This window comes from Hirundo rustica, chromosome 1, assembly GCF_015227805.2.
Source record: "Hirundo rustica isolate bHirRus1 chromosome 1, bHirRus1.pri.v3, whole genome shotgun sequence".
In the NCBI taxonomy this organism is placed as follows: Eukaryota; Metazoa; Chordata; class Aves; order Passeriformes; family Hirundinidae; genus Hirundo; species Hirundo rustica.
In genome coordinates, this window is record NC_053450.1 from 85,544,524 (window position 1) to 85,565,675 (window position 21,152).

Consider the following 21,152-nt stretch of genomic DNA (forward strand, 5'->3'; position numbering starts at 1 on the left):
TGCTCATTACTGTGACTCCTTCTGAGGTTTGATCCAAGCTCGGCTGAGCCATGCATTGAATTTTGCACCAGAAAGGCTCATGTTTACGGTCTCTACAGCTCTGGTTCAGTGAGATATTTCTACTTTTCTTAACAGAGTGCTCAGAAGAAGTCACAGTAACTGTTTTCCCGTGTTGCATCTGGGTTAAGACACGATGTCCCTGGGCCTGGTGGCAAGTGTGGCAGAACACTAGGGAATGGGGGACAAGGTTGATGGTGAAAGAACTGCCTAGTGAGCAATGTGTGCGGTCTCCTGACATGTTTGCAACACTTCAACAAGGCTGTTCTCCGAGCAATAAGCTGCAGCAGATGCACATATGTACTGTGGGGTTGGTGTTACTACTGAGGTTTACTACCTGTACCGACTTAAAAAAATGTTGTGTAAAATGCTTCAAGAAGTACACAAAGGGGAGATTATTTCATAAGATAAACTTTAGTATATACGTTACTGTTTTTTATATATATATATATATATATATATATATATATATATTTAGTAGGGCTTGTTGTGGTAGGGCAAAGGATAATAGGGTAATAGTTTTAAACTTGAAGAGGGTAGATTTAGACAAAATATATGGCAGAAACTTTTTATGAGGAGACTGGTGAAACACTCAAGCGTGTGAAGCAGATTGCCCAGAGGGGAGGAAGATGCCCCATCCCGGAAAACCTTTGAGGTCAGGTTGGATGGGGTACTCTGAGTAACTGACCTAGTTGAAGATGTCCCTGCTCAGTGCAGAAAGGTTGGATTTTATGGGCTTAAAGGTACCTTCCAACCCAAACCATTCTAGGATTCTATGATAATGATGAAAACACACAGCTGCAATCTAATCAAGTATCTATTTTTTTTTTCTTTTAATGGGGTAAGTTAAAGCTAAAAGGTGATGGTTTTAAGAAGAACATAAGGAAAATAAAACACTAGTGGGGTTTGCAGGAAACTTTGGCCCCTCTGTTCTTGAAATCCTTTTTGAAAAAAACATTTGAGCAAAAAAGTGCAAGACTAAACACTCAAGCCAGAGCTTCCACCAAGCTGGGTCAGCACTCTTTGCTTACGGGAGTCCTGATGTAACAAATCATCTTCCAAGCTGATTGTGAACCTAACCCTGGCTGCTTTTCAGATGCAGTTACACTGTTGTGTGCTTAGATCAAGTTTGTTTATTTTTAGAGGTAAACCCTTGTCTGTGCTTCAGCAAGCAGAGTTGGGCACACTTCCATCACAGGTGTTTTACTGAGGAGTTGATCTCAGTTTTATTCTAGTGTAAGAGAAAGCAAAAGCTGGCATAGGGTGCTGGCACATTGGAAAAGGAATCAACCAAGCTGTAGTAATAAAGGAAGCCTTGGCTTTCTTTCAGGCCACACTATCTCCTTTTTTTTTATGTTGTCTTGAGGCTTTAAATTTTCAGTTCAAGTTAATTGAATAAGACAGTGATACAATGCACAGTGAAACCAGATCAATCACTGCACAAGACAAAATAGGAGTCGCAATGACACTCAGAACAAGAGCTTGGGAAATCTGATATTTACATTAAAATATTTTACATTTTTGTCTCATGGTTTAAAAACCAAGTTTAAAAATACCTTACCACATTGCACGACAAATTTCTTGCTGCTTATCTGTATGCATTTGTGTGTGTGCATTTGGACAACAAAATTGAATAATCACAAAAGCAAATTTAGTAATAATGGGGTATTTTCTACACAGTTACACAGCCTCAGTTGCAGAAGATGTAAAACAGAAAAGCTCCCATCATAGGAACTCATTCTGTTCTCTGAGGGGCCCTCATGACAGTGAGCTGCATATAAAGCTGTAGGAGGATTTACTTGCTCTTATTAAGTGGCAACAGAGAATTTGACTGCTGTCTTTTCCATCTTGCTTCCCTTTAAATATTTACCTGGGTTTTGTTTCTGACTCTTAGTGTGCCATTAAAACTTGTCATTACTAGACTCTTATGTTAACTGCTTGCATGGAAAATGAGGACTTGTTCCTTGCAAAAGGGATGACTAAAAGCAAAGATTTGATTTTATGTTCATGATCTGGGTGCTGTAAAAACACTGAAAGCCTTAATCAGTGTCTTCAGGGTTGTAGACTCTGTATCTAATCCCTCAGAGTTTTCAGGGAGTCAAGGGGCTTTGTAGTCCTGACAGCGTGTAAAGCACAATGGCACAGAAAAAGCAATCCTGCAGGAATATGAAACATGAAGTGCTGTCATTTCATCGGATGCTTTTCCATCAGGAAAAGGGATGTGGGGCAGTTTGTACTCAGCAGCAGCTGTTTTTCAAGAACCACCCCCCATTTCACCAAACCACCCCTGCCCTGGCACCCCTCCCCCCCGCCGCACCCCCCCCCCCCCAAAAAAAAAAAAAAAAAAAAAAAAAAAAAAAAATCCGCGTTTTCTGCAGTGGAATCTGATCTCTTATTTCTTTCTTCGCTTTCTGATCTGGTTCCAGAAAGTGATGCCTTGATATTGAAAAATTAATAGACTTTAAGGATGAATATACTAGAGGGGGTTTTTTGGATGGGAGGGTTGTTTGTGGGGTTTTTTTTCCTTTTGGAAGCCTGACAGATGCATCTCTGGTTTCACTAAAAGACTTAGACAATATAAACAAGCAGTCATTCTGCTCCAAGAGAAGCCTTTTTTTTTTTTTTTTTTTTTTTTTTTTTTTTTAATATTCTTATTTTATTGTAATTACCTTATTGTTTTCATATTATGAGCTACTTGTAGAAAAATACAGGAAACATGACTGCAATACAATCCTTTAATCAGGAATAGCTTTGTTCCAGTCATCATTTCCATTCAGTGTTGAAACTTTGGCTAATAAGAATACAATCAAACCTTGAGCTCAGGTGTAATATGGTGTTAATATTATGGTTTCATGTGGCCTCGGTACCTAGTAACTTCTGTAAGTGAACCTTTTTAAAAGTGCCTAGGAGATATTTTGTCTGTCATGCTGTTTTCAAGTAAATTGGCAAAATTGTGTTTCTCAAAAGGAGACAAACTTCTTCAGGAGAGCCACGTAAAATGTTTTAACCCAAGTCAGCTGGAGAATTTGTATTATCATATATATTAAATCTTCTATTATTTTCCTTTTTTTTTTCCTCACAGATTATGCCCTAATACCTTTACTACAGTATTGTTAAAGCTTGTGAATTTTTAAAGGAAAAATATGAGGGTTTTGATACCTAGATGGCTTCAACATACTAGTTGTTTGTGATCTCTGTATAATCCAGCACTGCAAATACTTCCCTTTTACTGATTTGTGCCTACCCCCAAGCTTATTTCAGCCTACTCAGCAGATGAGTGCTTATGTTTTTGAATAAATGACTGGAATTAAGTATTTTTTTAGATAATCTGCTTTAAGAAAAAGCATTTGTCCAAGACAGTTAAAAGACTGCTCCCAAGCTGTTCAAAAGCAGAATGCAGCTACATACAGCAGGCCATGGCAGTTCATTTTGTGCTTCCTAGCAGTTGGGTTTGGTTTTGGGGTTTTTTTTTTTTAATGGGGAGCCAATATCTTAGATAAGGCTTAGTTTCAAAGTATGTGTTTTGATAGAAAGATTGTGGATGCGAAAGTTTTACTTACGTAGTTTTTATAAAAATTAAAATCTAAGTTTTATGATATATGGTGATAAAACTAGGTGATATTAAAACACTTCACTTCTAGCTAATGGCTTGAATTAGGGCTGAATAAAAGGCAATTGTTTTTATACTGAAATTACTGTTTTATAAAGGATTTCCTTGTTTCCAGATGCATATATATACACACGTATGTAAATTAAACTCAACTCCAGATAAAAGACATACCTCCATGAGCACATTAGAGTCTGATCCAAATTTTATCATAGTTAGCGGGCGTCTTTCCCATTTCAAACCAGATTTTGCAATCCATATTCACACGACCCTCCAGGGGATCCCTCAAGTTGATGCAGTTTTGCATGACTTGGCCTCAAATGTCTGCTGCAGTTTCAAAAAGCCCATTATAGGGCTGCAGTAGGAAATCATTTAGTCTAATTTAAGGAAATCGTGGCGGGTTTTTTATTGTCATATCATTTTGTTCTGATCCATCTGTTTACTCTCTTCTGAAGGCAGGATGAAATGCTTTTTAGCCTAAAGACTGAACTAGTAAAACTGCTGCCTGGAATAAGTCTCGGCAGACGTGTTTGTTCCACATCCCCTTCTTCAGTGCCATATTTCCTTTGTTGGATTTCCTCTGCTCCTGAAAGCAAGCTGTCTAGCTTTCTTGTGCACAATTATGAAGAAGAATTTCCTACATTTTACTGCACAGGATGAGGTGATTTTGGAAGTTAACATGACCTGAACCGCATATGATCAACAGAGAGCATCTGAAAAATGCAGCATGCATCATTACAAGTTTTAAAAAATCTACATTCAGAAAATGCTCCTTAGCTCCACTGCTGGTCACAGGGTGGAAGAGGGAGAGAAAAAGCAGTCCTTGCCTTTTTCTGGAAAGCCTGCTGTGTTACCACAATAAAGTCCAATGCAAGGGGAGAATTCAGCCTTAGCTTTATTGTTCTGTAACCAAGCTGGGTTTGTTTGGGTTTCTTTAAACCTAGATAGATGTAATTTTAGTATTTATTGCTACAGACACACAGGTTGTGAGATGATATATTTTATTCAATCAATATGTACATTTGGAAAAAGCTAACTGTTTAAACACTGTCTTGTAATTTTAAAGAAAGATACAGTCAGTTTTGGCATTCAATTAGAAATGCAGTTAAAGGAGCTTTTGTCTCTGTTTAATTTTGTTACATTATTTTTGTTAACCGGTTGTGAGATTTGTTTGGTGTGGTAGCACTTTTAAGGATACTTAAACAGTAAGGTGAACATGACCAAAGTCCCGGTTTCTGTATCAGTTTCAAGGCGATTTCTTTTCATTTATGAGATATTTAGACTTTTATTTGCATGCAGATACTCAAAATACTCTAGGAGAAAAATATATACGCATTCAAAAGCTGGAAGTTTACTTGTGTTGCATATGGTTACACATATCCGTACACAGTCTTTCAACATCATTTGTCTGTGATCATGTTTTTATTTGAAAGAGACTAGTTGTCATGTTTGCTCTGTGATTTACATTATTTAAACAAATGGGGGAAAAAGAATTTGTATCAGCTCATTCACTAGAACGGCTAAGATGTACAATAACTTCTTATCAAATGTTCACCGTTACATGCCTGTAGGGCTGGAGTTCAAGCCCTTTGTGTACACACAAACAAAGAATAAGTCTTTCCATCCGCAACAGCCTGGTGAAAGGATGCTGCCTCCTGGTGATTTAATGGGCATATATGAGCTTCCAGTAATTGCATCTTCAAGAGAAACAGTTCGTCCTTGTAAGAGTCCAGTGGTGGGCCCGGTGCGTGCTCAGCTCATGGGGAAGCAGGAGCAATGGGGAGGCCGTCAGCGTGGGGAAGGTGACGGTCCTTGCAGTGCCTCTCTCTTCTTTTCCACAGGACTTTCTGCAAGGGGACTGCACCAAAGCCAGGCAGAAGCTGAACTGGAAGCCGAGAGTCACGTTTGATGTGAGTGGCCTTTCTGGCATGCTTTGTACCTGCTGGGTGTTCACGTCCTCTAAAAACAACTCGCAGGGAAGGGAAAGGAGGGGGGACACCTCTGTGTGGCGTGACCTGGGCACCCTGAGATACCCCATTTTCAGTGCCCCTGCATGGATCCTTGCTCTGAAGAAAGCAGACACTGTGGCAGCGATGGGCACCCCAGTGCACAGCAGCGCCCTGACACTCCAGGGCCTGGGCCCGAGCTGCTGTGGGCAGGGCCCAGCAAAGCCCCGTCCTCTGCTTGCTCTGCTGTGGGGGGCCGGGGAACTTGGCACGCTCTGGGGCATTCCTGACATGCTGCCCATTTCTCCCTGCACTGGGGCCCTCATCTGTCTCTCTCCTTCCTGCAGGAGCTGGTCAGGGAGATGGTGGACGCTGACGTGGAGCTCATGAGAAACAATCCCAATGCCTGAGCCCTGGCTGGGCCCAGCAGGCATCACAGGACCGATGCCACAGATGCAACCCATGGCCGGCGGCACTGCCATGAGCCACCAGGGTGGGCAGCTGCCCCTCCCTGTGATGGTTTTATTGTTGGCCTGCCTGTGTGTAAAAGAACAATTTTATTCCTGCCTCCACCCTCTACATCCTCCCGGTGCCTCTTGCCCCACGCGTCATCCCAGGGTCAGCTCTGCCTGGGCTAAATCTGTCTTCTGCCATTAACTGGGGAAGGATTATACTGTACCTGAAAACTTGATCAGCCATCAAGCCCATTGATTTAATTTTTAATTGAGACTCATCTTTCTATTCTCTAGAACCTGCAGCACATTTTTAGTCCTTAATCCCATTTGAGAAACAAAGCATTCCCTGCCCCCCACTCCTCCCCTCTCCACATCAGCAGACCTTTGGTGCAACATGGGCTCGCCATGCCTCCAGACCTTGCTCCTCAAATTGTCCTTTCTGCCTTTCCTGAACACTCCTTTTTTCTTTCTTTCCTGCAGCCTACCTCCACCCCAACAGCCCATTTCCAGCACCTGAACTCTGTAAAAGTTTGGATAACTTGATATAACTTGCAGTGAAATCGCCTTTTGACCATGCTGAATTAATTCCTAATTGCTGGAATCGCTTTCAAAACAGTCAAGCTGGGGCTTGTGTATGTTTTTCAGATCTTCATTTCAGAGTGTGCATGAGTCACAGAAAGCCTTTTTGTCCAGCACCTTCTCAATCTGGGGAGATTAGAGTGTTTTGGTTTTTAAACCCCTCCCCCAAGAATCAACCCATTCCCCTTCCACCCTCTTCCTGCTTACTATAATTAAACCTCAGACAGGAGTGTGAACCATTTCAAAAGATGACTTAAGAAATAAAAACAAAATAAATAAAAAAAAAAAAAACTTAAAAAAAAAACCCCTTCAAGGTGAGTAAATATTTTTTTGCTTTTTGTGCCAAGGTGCCTGGGTTATCCAGAGGTCGTCAAGCCCATATATTTCCCGTTGGTTTAGGATCTTCCACCCACCAATTACTCCCATCATTTTAACTTTTTGCCTGGAAGTGAGCAAAGAGCAAGATGCACAGGAGGGAGGCACACAGGAGATATGCTTTCTTGCAGTGCATCTCCTTTTAACTTCGTATAGGGGGGAGCCCCTCGTTAAAAGGAGGCCAGTGGCGGGATGGGGGTGGGTAGTTATGCCCGGGAGCGGTCCCATGAGGGAAGTGATCCAGGTGACAGGAAGGAGCTCGAGAACTGCCTAGGAGGAGCCGGCAGGGTGCTCCGTGCGCGGTCTCCAAGGGCGGCCGGAGGCGCCGTGAGAAATGCGCGGAGTGGAGCGCGCCCGGGCAACAGGAGCAGCCGCTTCCTTTGGGGCTGTTACTTCGAAAGCGCGAATGGGGAAAGGGAAACGTGGGAGCCCGGCCGCTGCTTGAGACCCTTCCTACAGGTGCACGGAGTACGAGCCCTCCCTCATAAGGTGGAGAGGAGAGGGAGCTGCGGAGACAGAAGGCTGTCCCTGTTGCGCTCCCTCCAAGCATCTCCCCCACGAGTGTGAGGCTCTCCAGCCCGCACGCAGTTTCCACAGCACCCTCGGGGTCCTTCCAGCACAGACCAATGCCCAGGAGGTCGCGGACACTCAGTCCAGAGGTCTGGACCTCCCCACGGCATCACACGCACATTGCCACTCACCTCCCGTGGGTATATTTATGAAAAGCCTCCTTGGCTGTTTTTCTCCTCGAACGGGCAAGACTCCACGGCCGCGCCTATTTTTTTTTTTTTTTTTTTTTTGAGTGAAATAGCACTAAGCCCCCTTCCCGTGGGTGCATGTCCTTGCATTAGCTGCGCTCTCCCGCAGCGTTCCCACCGCGTGGATCCGCTGCACAGCCCCCTCCGGACGCGCTCGCCCCTGTGCCGTGGGCGGCCGCACGGCTGCGGCTGCGCTCCGCGGCTGCCCCCGCGCACCCCGCCAGGGCCGAGCGCGGCTCCGTGCCCGGCGCTGCCCCCCGCCCCGGGTGGCGGAGGGGAGGGGGCGAGCTCCGCCTGCCCGGCCGCACCGGGGGCTGCCCGCTCCGCAGCGCCTCGGCCGCGCGGTCACAGGCTGCGGGTGGCGGGTCTTCGGCTGGCGAGCGGAATCACAATTTTTAAAAGTATTCCAGCGCTTTTATGACAAGGCATTTTTGTATCGCTGCTAACTATTTTTTCGCTTACAGTGATTCACTGGCAGGCTTGCTGCTACATCTGAGTATTAGTTTACACATCTCTGCCGAAGACTGGGACCTTCGACTTCAGGGTTTTTTCTTTGGCATCTCTCACTGTAGCACACTCCTGAGCAGCATTTTCATTCTCCGGTTTCTCTGTCTATATTGGGGAACAAGTTGGGAAAAGGATGGGAAAGCAAAAGCTGATTCTAGACCAAGCAGCCCCTCGCGGTGGCCTGGTGCTGGGTGTCTTTCTGCCGCCTTTGTAGGGACAAATTTAAGGCGCTAGTCACGACAGGACAAAATGCACACTGCCTCGCTGCTTTTCAGTTCCCCCAACCCTACCTTCCTGCCCGATTCTTAATTGCTCCTAAAGTACCGCTCTTTGACCACGGGATCACGTCTTGGAAACGAAATAAATAATAACTTACAAGCAAAACAAAACAAACCACTCACAAGCTTCGACTTAGAGAGATGATATGGTATATGTAGTTGACACACCAGTTACAGACTTGTGCTCTCTACAGCAGTTTCGTGTGCTTGCCAAGCACTTTCTGGGCGCAGGTTCGAGAGATACATCCCTCCTCTGCCCGTCTCTGGTCTCACATGGAGACACCACAGCTTCGTTAATGGAAAAGAGCAGCTCCAGTCGCAAATAACCGAGCAGGCCCCCAGTCCCTCGCGTCTTTCACAAGCTTCCAGCCATCCGGAGCAGCAGCACCGAGCAAAGGAAGCAAGGTGGGTTTAACCTTTCCCGGAACCGCTGTGGCACCGGCGGGGAAAGGCCGTTTGGTGGCCAGGGCCAGACTATTGACACTCTGCGCTGCCCGGGGCCGGGAGTACGGGCCCGGCGCCCTGCCGGAGGTCCCCGCCGGGACAGCCTGTTCCACCGCGTCGTGGGAAGCGGAGAGTTCACCCTGCGCCGCTGCTACAGAGAGAAGCGGGATAGCAATGGCAGCGCTGGGTGGTGGGGGCTGCCCGGGAGCGCGCCCTGTCAGGAAGAGGGGACTCGGGTGGGCAGGGAGAGGAGAGAGTGCCCAGCTCCTGCCCAGAGGGCTGAGGCCCGATGGGGAAGGCCGGCCCAGCACTGCCTGCGGCTCCCTGCCCGGCAGCCCCAGGAATTAGGAGCAGCGACGGCCGGGCTCGCTCCCCCGCGCCCGCCGCCTTTCAGCGCCGCCACCCATCTCTAGGCCATAACTCAGCCCCTCGCCTCCGCCAAACGGGCCACTGCCCTCCCCCAGAACCTGTCTTGACAATGGTAAAAGTACCACGAGAGCCCCTTTTAATTTTTTTTCCTTCTTTTGAGGCCTCTCAGAGGCCACCGGCCACTCGCGGGCTTGCAGGCAGCCAGGAGCGCGGCGGCTGCCCGAGGTGCGCTGGCCCCACGGGAACACAAGCCCCTCCAACTTCTGCCAGCGGGCCGGGCCGGGGGTCGGCGCTGCCCCCAGGCTCCGCCGGCGACACAGCCGGGCCGCCCGCCGCCCTCCTCCCCGGCCCCGGGGCGGAAGGCCGGCGAGACAAAGCGACGGGGTTTTCCTCGGGGTCGCAGAGCAAAACCGCCAGCGCCACCTAAAAATACACCTCGAGGCTTGGAGCGCAAGCCCGAAAGGTAAACGCAAACGGGGGCTGAAGGCAGCGCAGCCCCGTTCCTCGGACACGAACACGCCGGCTTAGGGTGGTGGCGGGGAAGAGGCTCTGCGGCCGGCTCTGGTCGCTCTCGGAGACGCATCGATTGCTGCAAGGGTGTTTAGAAAAATAAAATTTAGGTGCAAATTGGGAGAATGGAAGGTTCTGCCGCCTCCACCCCCTTCCCCCCGACTCCTTGCACATAAAGCAGCCACGTCCCCCCCGGGCGGACATGAGGGTCACATCCTCTTCCCGCTACTGTCCCGGCCGGGAAGGCGCGCTCGGGGCTGCCCCGGGGCAGCGCAGGGAGAGGTGCGCCGGGCGGGGGTCGCCGCCCCTCCCGCCTGTGGGTGGCGGGTTTGCAGGGGTGGGCGGCAAGGGGAGGCCCCGGCCGGCTCGCAGGGCCGCGTTCCTGCCTCCCCTTGTGACCCCCCTTCACCTCTGATGGTTCGCTGGCGGAGCATTGTCTCCAGACACAACAAAACCAGGACGGAGCCCTGGAGCAGGCAGGGCTCCAACGTTTTGACGGGTGGAAGAAAAACATCAACAGATACTTTGCAATTCTTTGGTGATGGGGGCTAAGGAGAGGCGGGCGGGGGAGAGGTCGCTTCGCAGCAGCAGACGCTAATTGCAACCTTTGCTTTGCTAATGAGTTCGCACCGGTGCATTCCGCGCTTCATCACCGTCCCACACCCCCACCCCCGGCGGAGAGCTTGGGGGGGGAGGGGGGGGAAATGGCGTCGGGGAAAAGTCGTAATTTTTCTGCAATTCTTTACTCGGTTTTAAATCCATCCCATCCTTGAGAGGCGAGGCTAGAAGCGCTGGCTGCCAGCACTTTCATAAATCCTCGCTCAGGGAAAACGCGAGCCTCTCCTCGCTGGCAGGGGCCAGCAGTATGCGAGCGCCCGGCCCCGTCCCACCGCCTGCGCTCCGTCCCACGCCGCGGGCAGCCGGGCATGCCCGGCCCGGGGCCGCGGGGCTGGCAGGGCGACGTGTCCTCCGCCGGTTTACGGCTTTAGCCTTCACACAATCGGACCGGGGGAAATACAAATACAGAAGGCATACAGAAAATAGAGTTCCACTCGAAACTCGCATCAAAACGGCACTGGGAATGTATTTATACTGCGCAATCTTGCAAGCACCGACATTGTTTAAACAATTCTCTTCTGCTACGGACGATATTATCAGTACTTTAACATTATCGTTCAATGGAAAACATTCTTCTTTTTCCTTATTTTAAATATTTATTTAAAAAAAAAAGCGGGGGGGGGAGGAAAAAAATTAAACTCGGCAGCTTAAATGTTCTGGCAAGTAAATAAATTCCAGGAACGTTTTGGGAAAAACATTTATGGCAATTTTTGTTTTTAATCCTAGCACTTGCCTTCCGAGAGATGATGGTTGTAATAATATGACCTGTTTATTCATCGATTCATATAATATATAAATATCCTGAACTCATGAGTGTAATCATTTGCTTTTTTTCTACTGGAGGAAATTCAGCTATTTTAAGAGTTAATGGTTCTAAATGTGTTGGTTTTCCTGGATTCTCCCCAGAGGTGATGGGGGCTGGAAAGGAGGGGGGATTCCAGTTTGGGGTTTTCATTGTTGTTGTTTTAATTCTGCTGAACGCAATCTAAAGCAGCTGACCCGAACGTGGGGTGGTACACGGCACAACCAAGCCCCCTGACACCTAAAGGTCAGGTGAAAGTCTCCAGCAGGTAAGTTGTGGCTCGGCTGCCTGCCCAGCTCACTTGCTCTCTGGCTCACAAATTGTTCCCTTCTGCCCACCCAAGTCGTTTCAAGCTGTGTTTATTTAGGGGAAAAAAAGAAAAAAGAAAAAAAAAAATTGCCGAACACCCAGTTCCCTTTCAGCCAGAGAGCTTATGAGTTCTCACCGGTAGCTCGGGCTGCCTTCCCTTCGCTCTCCATCCCAGTGCTTTTTAACAGCTATTATTTTGTGGCGCACGCGTAGCAAGCAAGGCGTAAGTTAGGGGCCTAGAAGGTCGCAGAGGTGTGTGCAACAGATGCGTTGGCTTGGGGGGGCGAGGGAGAAATCCTCCCCAATCCCCCAAAGACCCTGCCTGCTGAACGGAGAGAGGGAGCCTTTGCCGGCTGCTTCCCCGGCCCGCGCAGCACAAAACATTGGCGTAGCAGGCCGGTGCGAAAAAATTTCCCTCGGACCGCGGGGGCTTCCCAGCGGTGCTGTGCTGCTGTCTCTTCGCTGAACACCGCGACCCTCCGACGGGCCCGCTCCCCCGGCCGTCGGGGGTCCGGCGAGCACCACCTCTCCGCTTGCCAAATCGCTGTGCGCCAGCAACGTTAACACCGAACTACGCTCAAAGAATTAGTTCCAAATGCCACTGAGGGCTCCCGCTCCGGCCGGAGCAGCCCGAGTTACCCTCGAGAGATCTGGTGCTTGCTCCTCCGGTCGTCCAAGCAGGCATTTTAGGATGCCTCGTTAGGAAATTATACGTTTTCCCAGTGTTGTCCTCCAGGCACCCGATCTTTTGCTGTCCCTACCTGCACTGCCAGCCCCGGCCTAGGACAAGGCCTGCCCGCTGCCCCGGGTGCGTGTGTATAATTTCAAGGGGGAATGGGGGGCGCAGCACTGCTGCCAGGGGTCCCCGGTGCCGCCACCAGGGTACGGGGCTGCCGCCCGGCCCCGCAACTACCGGGTAAGGAGCCGGCCCTCTTCCCCGCTCCCCCCCCCGGCCCCGTGCTGCTATTGTTTCGTTCAATTAGGCTCCGCTTGATAAAAAACAATCGCTCGTTAACCCTCGCCCTCCTCCCTCCCGGCTGGTGTGTTGCGAATGGCGACATCGTCTCCCTTGACCCCCGTCTCCTTTTCTGTCTTTCTGTCCCCTGAAAAATGATTCCGCGAGCTCTGATTGAATTTTATTCCTTCCTGACCTGGCCCGTTTTTATTGCATGGACACCATCAATCTTGACCTAACGCGACGTTTGTTTATTACTCTGGAAAGAAGCGAATGGCTTTATGAGCCCCAACGTAATTAAACCAGGAGGGCTACGTTCACCGTGGCACCGCACCACCTTTGGGGCGGATTCGCGACAGACAGGACGCCGGGGAGGCGAGGCAGAAGGGAAAAGGGTAAAAAAAGGCGGTGGTGGGGGGAACCTCTACGGGAATGGAGACTGGTACCCTCCCAGCCCTTGAGCTTTTGGCCGAGACAGCGGATTGGAACCCGCGCACGTCCCCGGGGAGCTCCCGAGCAGTTCCCTTTCACCGCACTTCAGGCGCACCAGCCTCTTGGGCAGCTTACCGCGTAAATCTGGGCTCGCCCCCCGCGCTACCTGTGCTCCCGCGCAGCGACAACTCAGCCTCGGATGCCCTCAGCACCACCGCCCTCATCTGTCTCCTAACCGAAAAAAACCCATCAAAATCCACAAAACAAAACAAAAACCACCCCAACCCCCTCCAGCCACCCGCAAAAATCAATCAAACAAACAAAAACACGGAAAAAAAAAATTTAGCCCATCTCAAAATGCAGATGAATTTAGCCAACACGCCCGATCCCAGCACAGGGAGTCGGGGGAAAATGGACTGAGTACGCTGAGGAGCTTAAATTACTTTACGAAAGAAATTAATTGAAATCTAATGTTCAATTAGCCGTCGCTGTTGAAATGGTTGATTTCGGGAAGGGGACGGGGAAGAGCTTCCAGGGCCCGCACCGCAGCTCTCCTGTGCTGGGCAGTGGAGCCATGTGCTCGCCTCGGCGATACACGCTTTTGCCTACGCAATCAAACGACGTGATAAAGACTGTGCACTCTTACCTCACTCTCATCTTTACAGGCGCACAGCCCCGACCGTGCGCCACCGCTCCTTTCCGCGCAGCGGCACCGCCACGCTGCCTCCCGCAAAACCCCCAAACCCGCAGAACCTGCAAAACCCCCCAGACCCGCACCGGATTTCGCGTGCGCCGTGCACGACCCACCCGAAAAGTCCAAACCAAGTCTCCAAAGGACGAGGCGAAACTCTAAGCTCGTCCTGCTCGAGTATTTTTTAGGGAGGTGAGAGCAGCACACAGGCAGCTGGTCAAAACGCTGCAGACCCGGAGTTACCAACAAAGTTACGATCTAACCCAGCTATGAAAATAGCAGCTTCGAAACGCCTTTTCCGAACTTTTTGATATTAGAAAAGGCCCCACATATCATAAACCACCGATTTGGAACCACTCCCTTAAATGCCTCCATCCACCACACAGCCCCACCATGTTCTCCATCTGACCTGGCCTGTGGAGGTAGGGAAGGGGTTTTAATCCATGGCTTCTCCATTATTTGCATGCACTTATCTGCTATTTTTGGTTATGACCTTTGCAGAACATAATAGGAACTGTAATTACTTCAAGAAGAAATCCTAAGGAGGAAACTTAGAAAGGACAATATTCCTCCTCTCTACGTTTTCCACAGTTTAAGTGACAGATGAGCAAGTACAAGTGAGAAACCACCAGAACCACCAAGTAAATAGAATGGTTCCTCAAAATTATTTAAAACAAAAAAAAAAAAAAACAAAAAAAAAATTTTTTTTTTTTTAAATCATAGACGAAAGGCAGAGCAACAGTTAAAAAAAAAAAAAAAAATTAAAATTGAGCTGTAAAAACCCCACAAAACGCCGTGCTAACCTGGCGCCTAAATGACCTCTCCTCAGGCATGGCTGGGGCCAAGTGTCCCCGTTTGCTGTAGGGGCTGCCACCACAGATGTCGAGGCCTTTACGGGGACACCTCTCAGCTGCTGACCGGGCGCATATCCCGTGCCCACCGCTGCGCAAGGTCGCATCTCTTTTGGCGTTCAGGGCAGGCCCAGTTCTGCTGGGGGAGACAATCACAGGTCAGAAGGGACGCTCGGGTTTGCCTCCTGCACTCAAGAGGAGGGAGGCACAAGAGGAACAAGGGTTCGTGCCCCAAGCTGGGCCCCGCTGCCCTCGGTGCATGGTGGCACACGGGCAGATGCCCCGATCCGTGCCTCCCAGTTGTGCTGCCCCAGCCCGGGAAGGTTTCTAGCGAGCCCGCTCGGCCTTTCCCCACCCCAGCAGCAGCCACAATGCCTCACAATGCCGAAGGCTCCGGCCCGGCAGAGCCCGGAGCTGCCGACCCCCGCCGGTGCAATGTCGCGCAGGGACCTGCGGTACGGACTGCGCGCCCGGCGGGCCCCTCCGGCAGCCAAGCCCGCGCTTCTCACTGCCTACCGCGGGGACGGCCAGCACTGCTAATCATATTTTCGTTGTGATCAATTTCTGTGCGGAGGAGGAGAGAAAAAAAATTATGATAATAATAATAATAGTAATAGTAATAATAATAATAATAATAATAATAATAAAACCAGCGTTTTAAAAACTCAAGACGAATCACGCGTATGCGGTGAGCCATCCCGTCGCACCGAGAAGCAGGAGGTGACCTCCGCCGCCACCACGCACGTCATTCCAGGAAAGGGATCCCCTCCGGGGGCAGAGGATCCCGACACGACCTACCTGCAACCGAGCGGGAAGTTTCCCTTTGCCGGGTCCCTGACTGCGAGCCGTGTTCCCAGCTCGCCGAGCCCACGCCACCCACCCCTTTCGCAGCCAGGGCCACGGGCAGCGCAAGTTGCGCGGCCGCCCCGCGGCGGAGGGCCGCGCACCGCCCCGAACATCAGAGTAATTACAAACGGCACTTGTTCAAGCTACGCACGGCCCTCCCCAGCTTCCCCAGCCGAGCAGCACCACTGACAATGCAACGGCTTATTTAACAAGCCGGGCCGACAAACTGCTTTGCCCCCTGTTTCTTTTCTCCACAAACACCCTACCGCTGCAGACCGCTGAGAAAACCCAAACTACAGGAAAACCGGCGCCTGATCGCAACAAAAATAACAGGCAAATAGCAGACTCAGTTGCCTCTACCCTCTGTTTTCTTTAAATTTTATTTTAAATACATGACGCGGGGCAGGAATGGTCTGATTACGCAGCCGCCCCGCTGGCAAACCCATCTGCCTGGGCAGAGGGAGCTGCCCGCCGAGGGTCCCCGCTCCAGCGAGGGGGAGCGGGGGCGTAGGGCAGTGAAAGCCCCGCCGCGCCTCTGGCCCGGCAGTCCCCACTCCCAAGGAGGCGGCGGTGGGCGGGAGCCGCCAGTTTAGCTGCGCCCCTCGCTCGGTACTGGGGCAGGGACGATGGGGAGCTGAAAGTGACCCCGACCGCGAATAGGTAACATTTTATTTCCCTTTACTGGTGGAAAACGGAGCAGCAATTAAAATACGTCCCGGAGCGAAGGCGCTCAATTTTGCTTGTCCTCCTCATCATCTTTACCACAACCAAGCGATGAAGCGTTTGAGGTTCTCTTACCCAACTTAGCAAACAAATAAATGTAAATAAGGCCGGTAATCTTCGTAGAGGTACTAGCGTGAAAAAGCAAAGACTATGCCCTACTTAAATAAACGTGTTCTTAGCCAACGCGTTCTAAGATGACACACTCCCCTCCCAGATCATCCATCTCCTGAAGGCGTTTCCTAAACGTTGGACTATTGCTTTGGAAGGGAAGCGCAGCTCAAAAGCGAGGTAATAAGGTTGAACTGTAAATACCTTTGTATTTATTTACAGCGTAACCCTTAACAATGCAACAGCAATTACTGCTAAGTGTTGCCTTTAGATAAGAGATTCTGATAGGAAACTGTATTATCTTGAAAGCAAATTTTAGGCCTTAAATATCTGTATATCAAATAAACCTATTTTCAGGTCTGACTGACAAGGCTGATTCTTTTAAGTTAATGGATTTATTGCATTTTGGTGGTTACTTACAAAAAGGGATGGCGATCCCCATTGACCGTAGGTTCTTAATAGATAGAATTCTTGATATGACAAGATGCCAGTCTGTGCAGCACTCATTTGCTAAGCTGGTAATATGGGTTGATCGTTTGTTGTTTGTTTTGGGTTTGTTTTTTTTTTTTTTTTTCCGATTTGAGGAAAACTGAGGGAGGTAAGGAAAAAAAAAAAAAAGCCACAAAACAACAAAAACAAACAAACAAAAAACAACAACTACAAAAAAAAAAATCCCGAAAACCAAGGCAAAACAGCATCCAAACAACTATATAAGAGAAATTCGCCCACATAAAATATTTTAAAAATAATTTCAATCCGAGCAATGGAGACACAGACCAGTAAAGTCCCTGAAGGACGGGAGTAATGCAGAGCTGTAAAGGTGTAAGGGTAGACTGTACAAGAACCCTTTAACCCAACTACTCTTTTTTTCCTCCCTTGAAATAAAATACTGCTTCATGTGTTACAGAAGCAGCTTTCACTGATGTGATTGCACGCTTTGCTATCAATTCTAAAAGCAGTAATTTATATGCTGTCATTATATTTAAGAGTACACGTACTACAGATAATTTGGCATCTGCTATACACTGGAGTTTAGAAAAATATGCGATTTGTATATGAAACTATAAATAAATACATAATCCTCTTTAAATATAGGTACATATGTAAATCCTAGATATAAATACATTCGAAACACACACAGAGCGGTCGATAGCTCGACATATACAGTTACACATGGTCTGGAATCTAGTGCATGCACTTCTACCAGGGAGTTATCACTTAATATATCCTTACATAGGCATATTATTTAAAACAACGTAATGTCGCCATACTACTGTGTATGGTCAAATGTTTCCAGGTCTTGCCATTAATTGCTAAGAAAACGTGTTTGTTTATTTGCCAACTCAGAGCTGCCATGGGAAAGTATTTTTTTCCTAGCGGATAAGGCGAGCTGACTAAGTGGAACATATTGCAGAAGAGACTGAAAAAGGGATTTTTCGACCTGGCAGTTCCTAAATGGTCTTTGGAATTTGTGCAGAGGGGAACAAGCTGTTCCATCGACAAAGTTAGTTATGAAATCGCTTTTCCCTCTCTTTCTTTCTCTCTCTCTAAATGAAAGCATTGAAGTATACAGACGTGTAAAGGATCATTCCAACTGAATGGTAATTTATTAATAAACAAACAATGCAATACCTTCAGAATATTTTCAACAAAAAAAAAAAAAGAAAAATATTGATAGAATAAGATTAATACAGTTTCCCTTTTTATATATAGTGAAAAAAAAAATCAGCGTTTCAGTCAATTTTAAAGTCACTTTTCAGGAAAGGGGGAAACACTTTCTGGCGTTTGGTCCGCAACATCCAACTACAAATTAAAAATAAATTACTATGTCGCAATTTACATTTTAAAACAAGTCCTTGTAGAAGAGGAAGTGGAGGGGGAAAGAAGCTGGTACTCTACGCTGGACTTTTCGCTCCCTTTTAAACACGGGGCATGACAATATCTTAAGGGACGGGGAAGAGCGCGGATGTGGGGCGGGGAAAAAAAAAAAAAGTATTTCTCAAAGCAATTAGAAAAAAAAACCAAACAAAAACTTACGTGTTATTGGAGTAACACTGTCCTTTAACAAACCAAGACATGCTTTGGGGCTGTCTCTGTACAAAAGCTTTTCGCGATGCGCTCTCTTCCCTCCGCGGGCGCTGCGGGGACCGGCGGCGCGGTGCGGAGCGGGGAAGAGCGGAGCGGAGTTCCCGCCGTGTCCCCGCGACGGGGCGCGCTCAGAACTTGCCGCAGTCGTAGACGAAGGCCCCGGAGGTGCGATAGAGCGGCTGGCTGCCGGGGAAGGCCATCTGACAGCTCCCGCCGCCCCCCGCCCCGCCGCCGCCGCCGCCGCCGCCCCCTGCCCCGCCGCCGCCGCCGCCGCCGCCGCCCGGCGAGGCGCTGAGCCCCAACCGCGGCGCCTCGAAGACCTCTCGCGGGGCTGCGGCGAAGCCCTGCTGCGGCCCCGCGTAGCCCGCCGCGCCCGCCAGCGGGCCCAGCTCCCCCGCCGCCGCCGCCGCGGCCGCCGCGGCCGCCGCCGCCTGGTTGAGGTACCAGGAGGCCAGGCGGCCCTGGTGCGGGTGCGGGTGGTGCCCCTCCTGGTGGCCGCCCGCCGCGCCGCCCAGCCCGCCGTGCCCCAGCGCCCCGCCGCCGCCGCCCCCCGCCCCGCCGCCGCCGCCGCCGCCGCCGCCGCCGCCGCCCGAGGGCATGGCGTACTCGGGCAGCGGGTCCTCGGCGGGGCTGGTGGCCGCGGCGGGCAGGTGGCCGGGCCGGTCGGCGCCGCCCGCCGCCGCGTAGAGGCTCATGGCCTGCATGTTGCAGTGGTAGGTGCCGGCGGCGGCGCCGGCGGCCGCCTGTCCGCAGGGCGAGCCGTAGACGGAGCTGTGTCCCGGCGAGTATCCGCCGAGGGACAGGGCGGGCGGGATGCCGGTGCGCGGGGCGGCGGCGGCGGGGGCCAGGAGGCCGGCGCCCAGCTCGGCGGCGGCCTGCGGCGAGCCCCGCAGCGAGGTCATGATGTTGTCCACGCTGAAGCCCGGGCCGTGGTGGTGGGGCGGCGGCGGGGGCGGCGGCGGGGGCGGCGGCGGGGGCTCGGGGGCCTCCAGGCTGAGGGAGCGGCTGGAGGGGAGGGTGCTGCGGGGGCTGCCGCCGCTGGAGAGGCTGCTGCTGCTGTCGGGGCTCTCGATCTTGGGCACGGCGCCGAGCGGCGGCGCTGCGCCCGGGGGGGACACGGCCTGCGGCGGCGAGGCCGTGCCGTTCTCCGTCTTGATGTCCTGGATGCGGACGGGCGGCGGCGGCGGCGCGGCGCTGCCCCCGGCGGGGCCGCCCTCGGGCTCGGCGGCGGCGGCGGGCGGCGGCGGGCGCGGCGGGGCATGGTCCTTGAGGTGCAGGCGGTCCTTCTCCTCCTTGTCCTTGACGGCGTCCTTCTTCTTGAAGCGGCGGCGGCGGCGGAGGAAGCTGCCGTTCTCGAACATGTTGTAGGAGTCGGGGTCGAGGGTCCAGTAGCTGCCCTTGCCGGGCTTCTTGTCGTCGCGGGGCACCTTGACGAAGCACTCGTTGAGAGAGAGGTTGTGGCGGATGCTGTTCTGCCAGCCCTGCTTGTTGTCCCGGTAGAAAGGGAACCGCTCCATGATGAACTGGTAGATCCCGTTCAAGGTGATCTTCTTATCGGGAGCGTTCTGGATGGCCATGGTGATGAGGGCGATGTAGCTGTAGGGCGGCTTCACCATATCCTTGGGCTGCGGCGGTGGCGTGTAGGGCCCGTAGGCTCGGGCCATGCCGGCCGGGTACTGCTCGTGTGCCGGGTGCGAGTACATGCTCATCGGGGCCGGCATGGCCGTGTAGCCCCCTCCGGCCGCAGCCGCAGCGGCGCGGTAGTAGCTCTGCTCTCCGCCGAGGTACGGCACCACTCCTAGGGAGTTGGGACTGGACACGGAGTAGCGAGCCTGCATGTCCTCCCGTCAGCTTTCCCCCACCCTCCCCGCCGGACCAAACAGCGCGTCCCTTCCCCCTCCACCCCTCCACCGCTCCGCGGACCGAGCTGGACCGGGCGGCCGGGCAACCCCCACCCCCCCACCCCCCCGGCGGAGCGCGGAAAAAGGGAGGAAGAATAACCACGGCAGTGCCGAAAGCCTCCTCTTCTTCGCCCAGGAAAGCCCACCGGCGAGCTCCCGCGCTCCACGCGGAGGGGGGAAAAAAATCAAAAAAGGGGGGGAAAAAGGAGGGGGACAAAAAAGGGTGAAAATGTTCTTAAAAAAAAAAAAAAAAAAACGGCGGAGGAAAAAAAAAAAAAAGTAATCGCAGCGGAGAAAGCAACTTCCAAACGCAGAAAGAGTATTAAGAAAATAAAACCTTTGCAAAGAGGCTCCCACGCTCCCAGTTCCTTGTTCCACGGGGATCTGCAACAAGTTGTCTGCAAAGGAGGGACAAAAGTAGAGGGATGTGTTTTGTTGGCTTTTTTAAGCGAGCAGAAGAAAAAAAATCCACCTTCCCGATCTCCCAGTGCAAAGTTTCCCTCTCTCTCTCCCTCTCGCTTTTTTTCAGTCTCTTTTTCAGTCGCAGGCTGCTTTGGGAAGCATCGGAAAAACTCCTGAACTTTTGAGCATCCGTCACCACGGCGAGAACTTTTTTACGCACTTACAGTTTTCTTCTTTTTTTTTTCCCTCCCTCTCCTCTCTCGGTCTCCCTTTTTTTTTTTTTTTTCCTCTCTTTTTTTTTCTTTTCCTCCTTTTGCAGGCGGCTCAGCTCCGCCCAGGCGAACTGTGCCGGCCAATGAGGGCCGGGAGACACCCCGGGCTCTGAATGAGGAGGGGAGAAAAAAAAAAAAAAAAAAAAAAAAGGGAGAGACCGAGAGGGAAAAAAAAAAAAAATCCCCGCAGCGGCTCCGGGAGTTGTAGCGCTCCGGGACCGGCCACACACACTCGCCGACACAGGCGGACGCCTTGAGCGCGGCGGAGC

At 51.0% G+C, this 21,152-nt stretch overlaps 2 protein-coding genes across 7 annotated transcripts in view; one reads left to right on the forward strand and one right to left on the reverse strand.

The window, feature by feature from the left end:
* Positions 1-6,911, forward strand: part of GMDS (GDP-mannose 4,6-dehydratase) — a 411,509-nt gene extending 404,598 nt beyond the window's left edge. For all 6 annotated transcript variants that reach the window (XM_040075302.2, XM_040075329.2, XM_040075319.1 and 3 more), the window contains 2 exons: positions 5,506-5,574; positions 5,958-6,911. In XM_040075302.2, the coding sequence (XP_039931236.1) occupies positions 5,506-5,574; positions 5,958-6,020 (132 nt within the window). In that variant the 3' untranslated portion in view covers positions 6,021-6,911. The remainder of the gene's footprint in view (positions 1-5,505; positions 5,575-5,957) is intronic.
* Positions 4,692-20,146, reverse strand: FOXC1 (forkhead box C1). Its single transcript, XM_040071977.2, has 2 exons — positions 18,258-20,146; positions 4,692-5,549 (listed from the first exon to the last, which is right to left on the reverse strand). Exon 1 carries the CDS (start codon positions 20,144-20,146, stop codon positions 18,437-18,439), a length of 1,710 nt encoding a protein of 569 aa, XP_039927911.1. The 3' UTR covers positions 4,692-5,549; positions 18,258-18,436.
* Between the last annotated feature and the right edge of the window lie 1,006 nt (positions 20,147-21,152).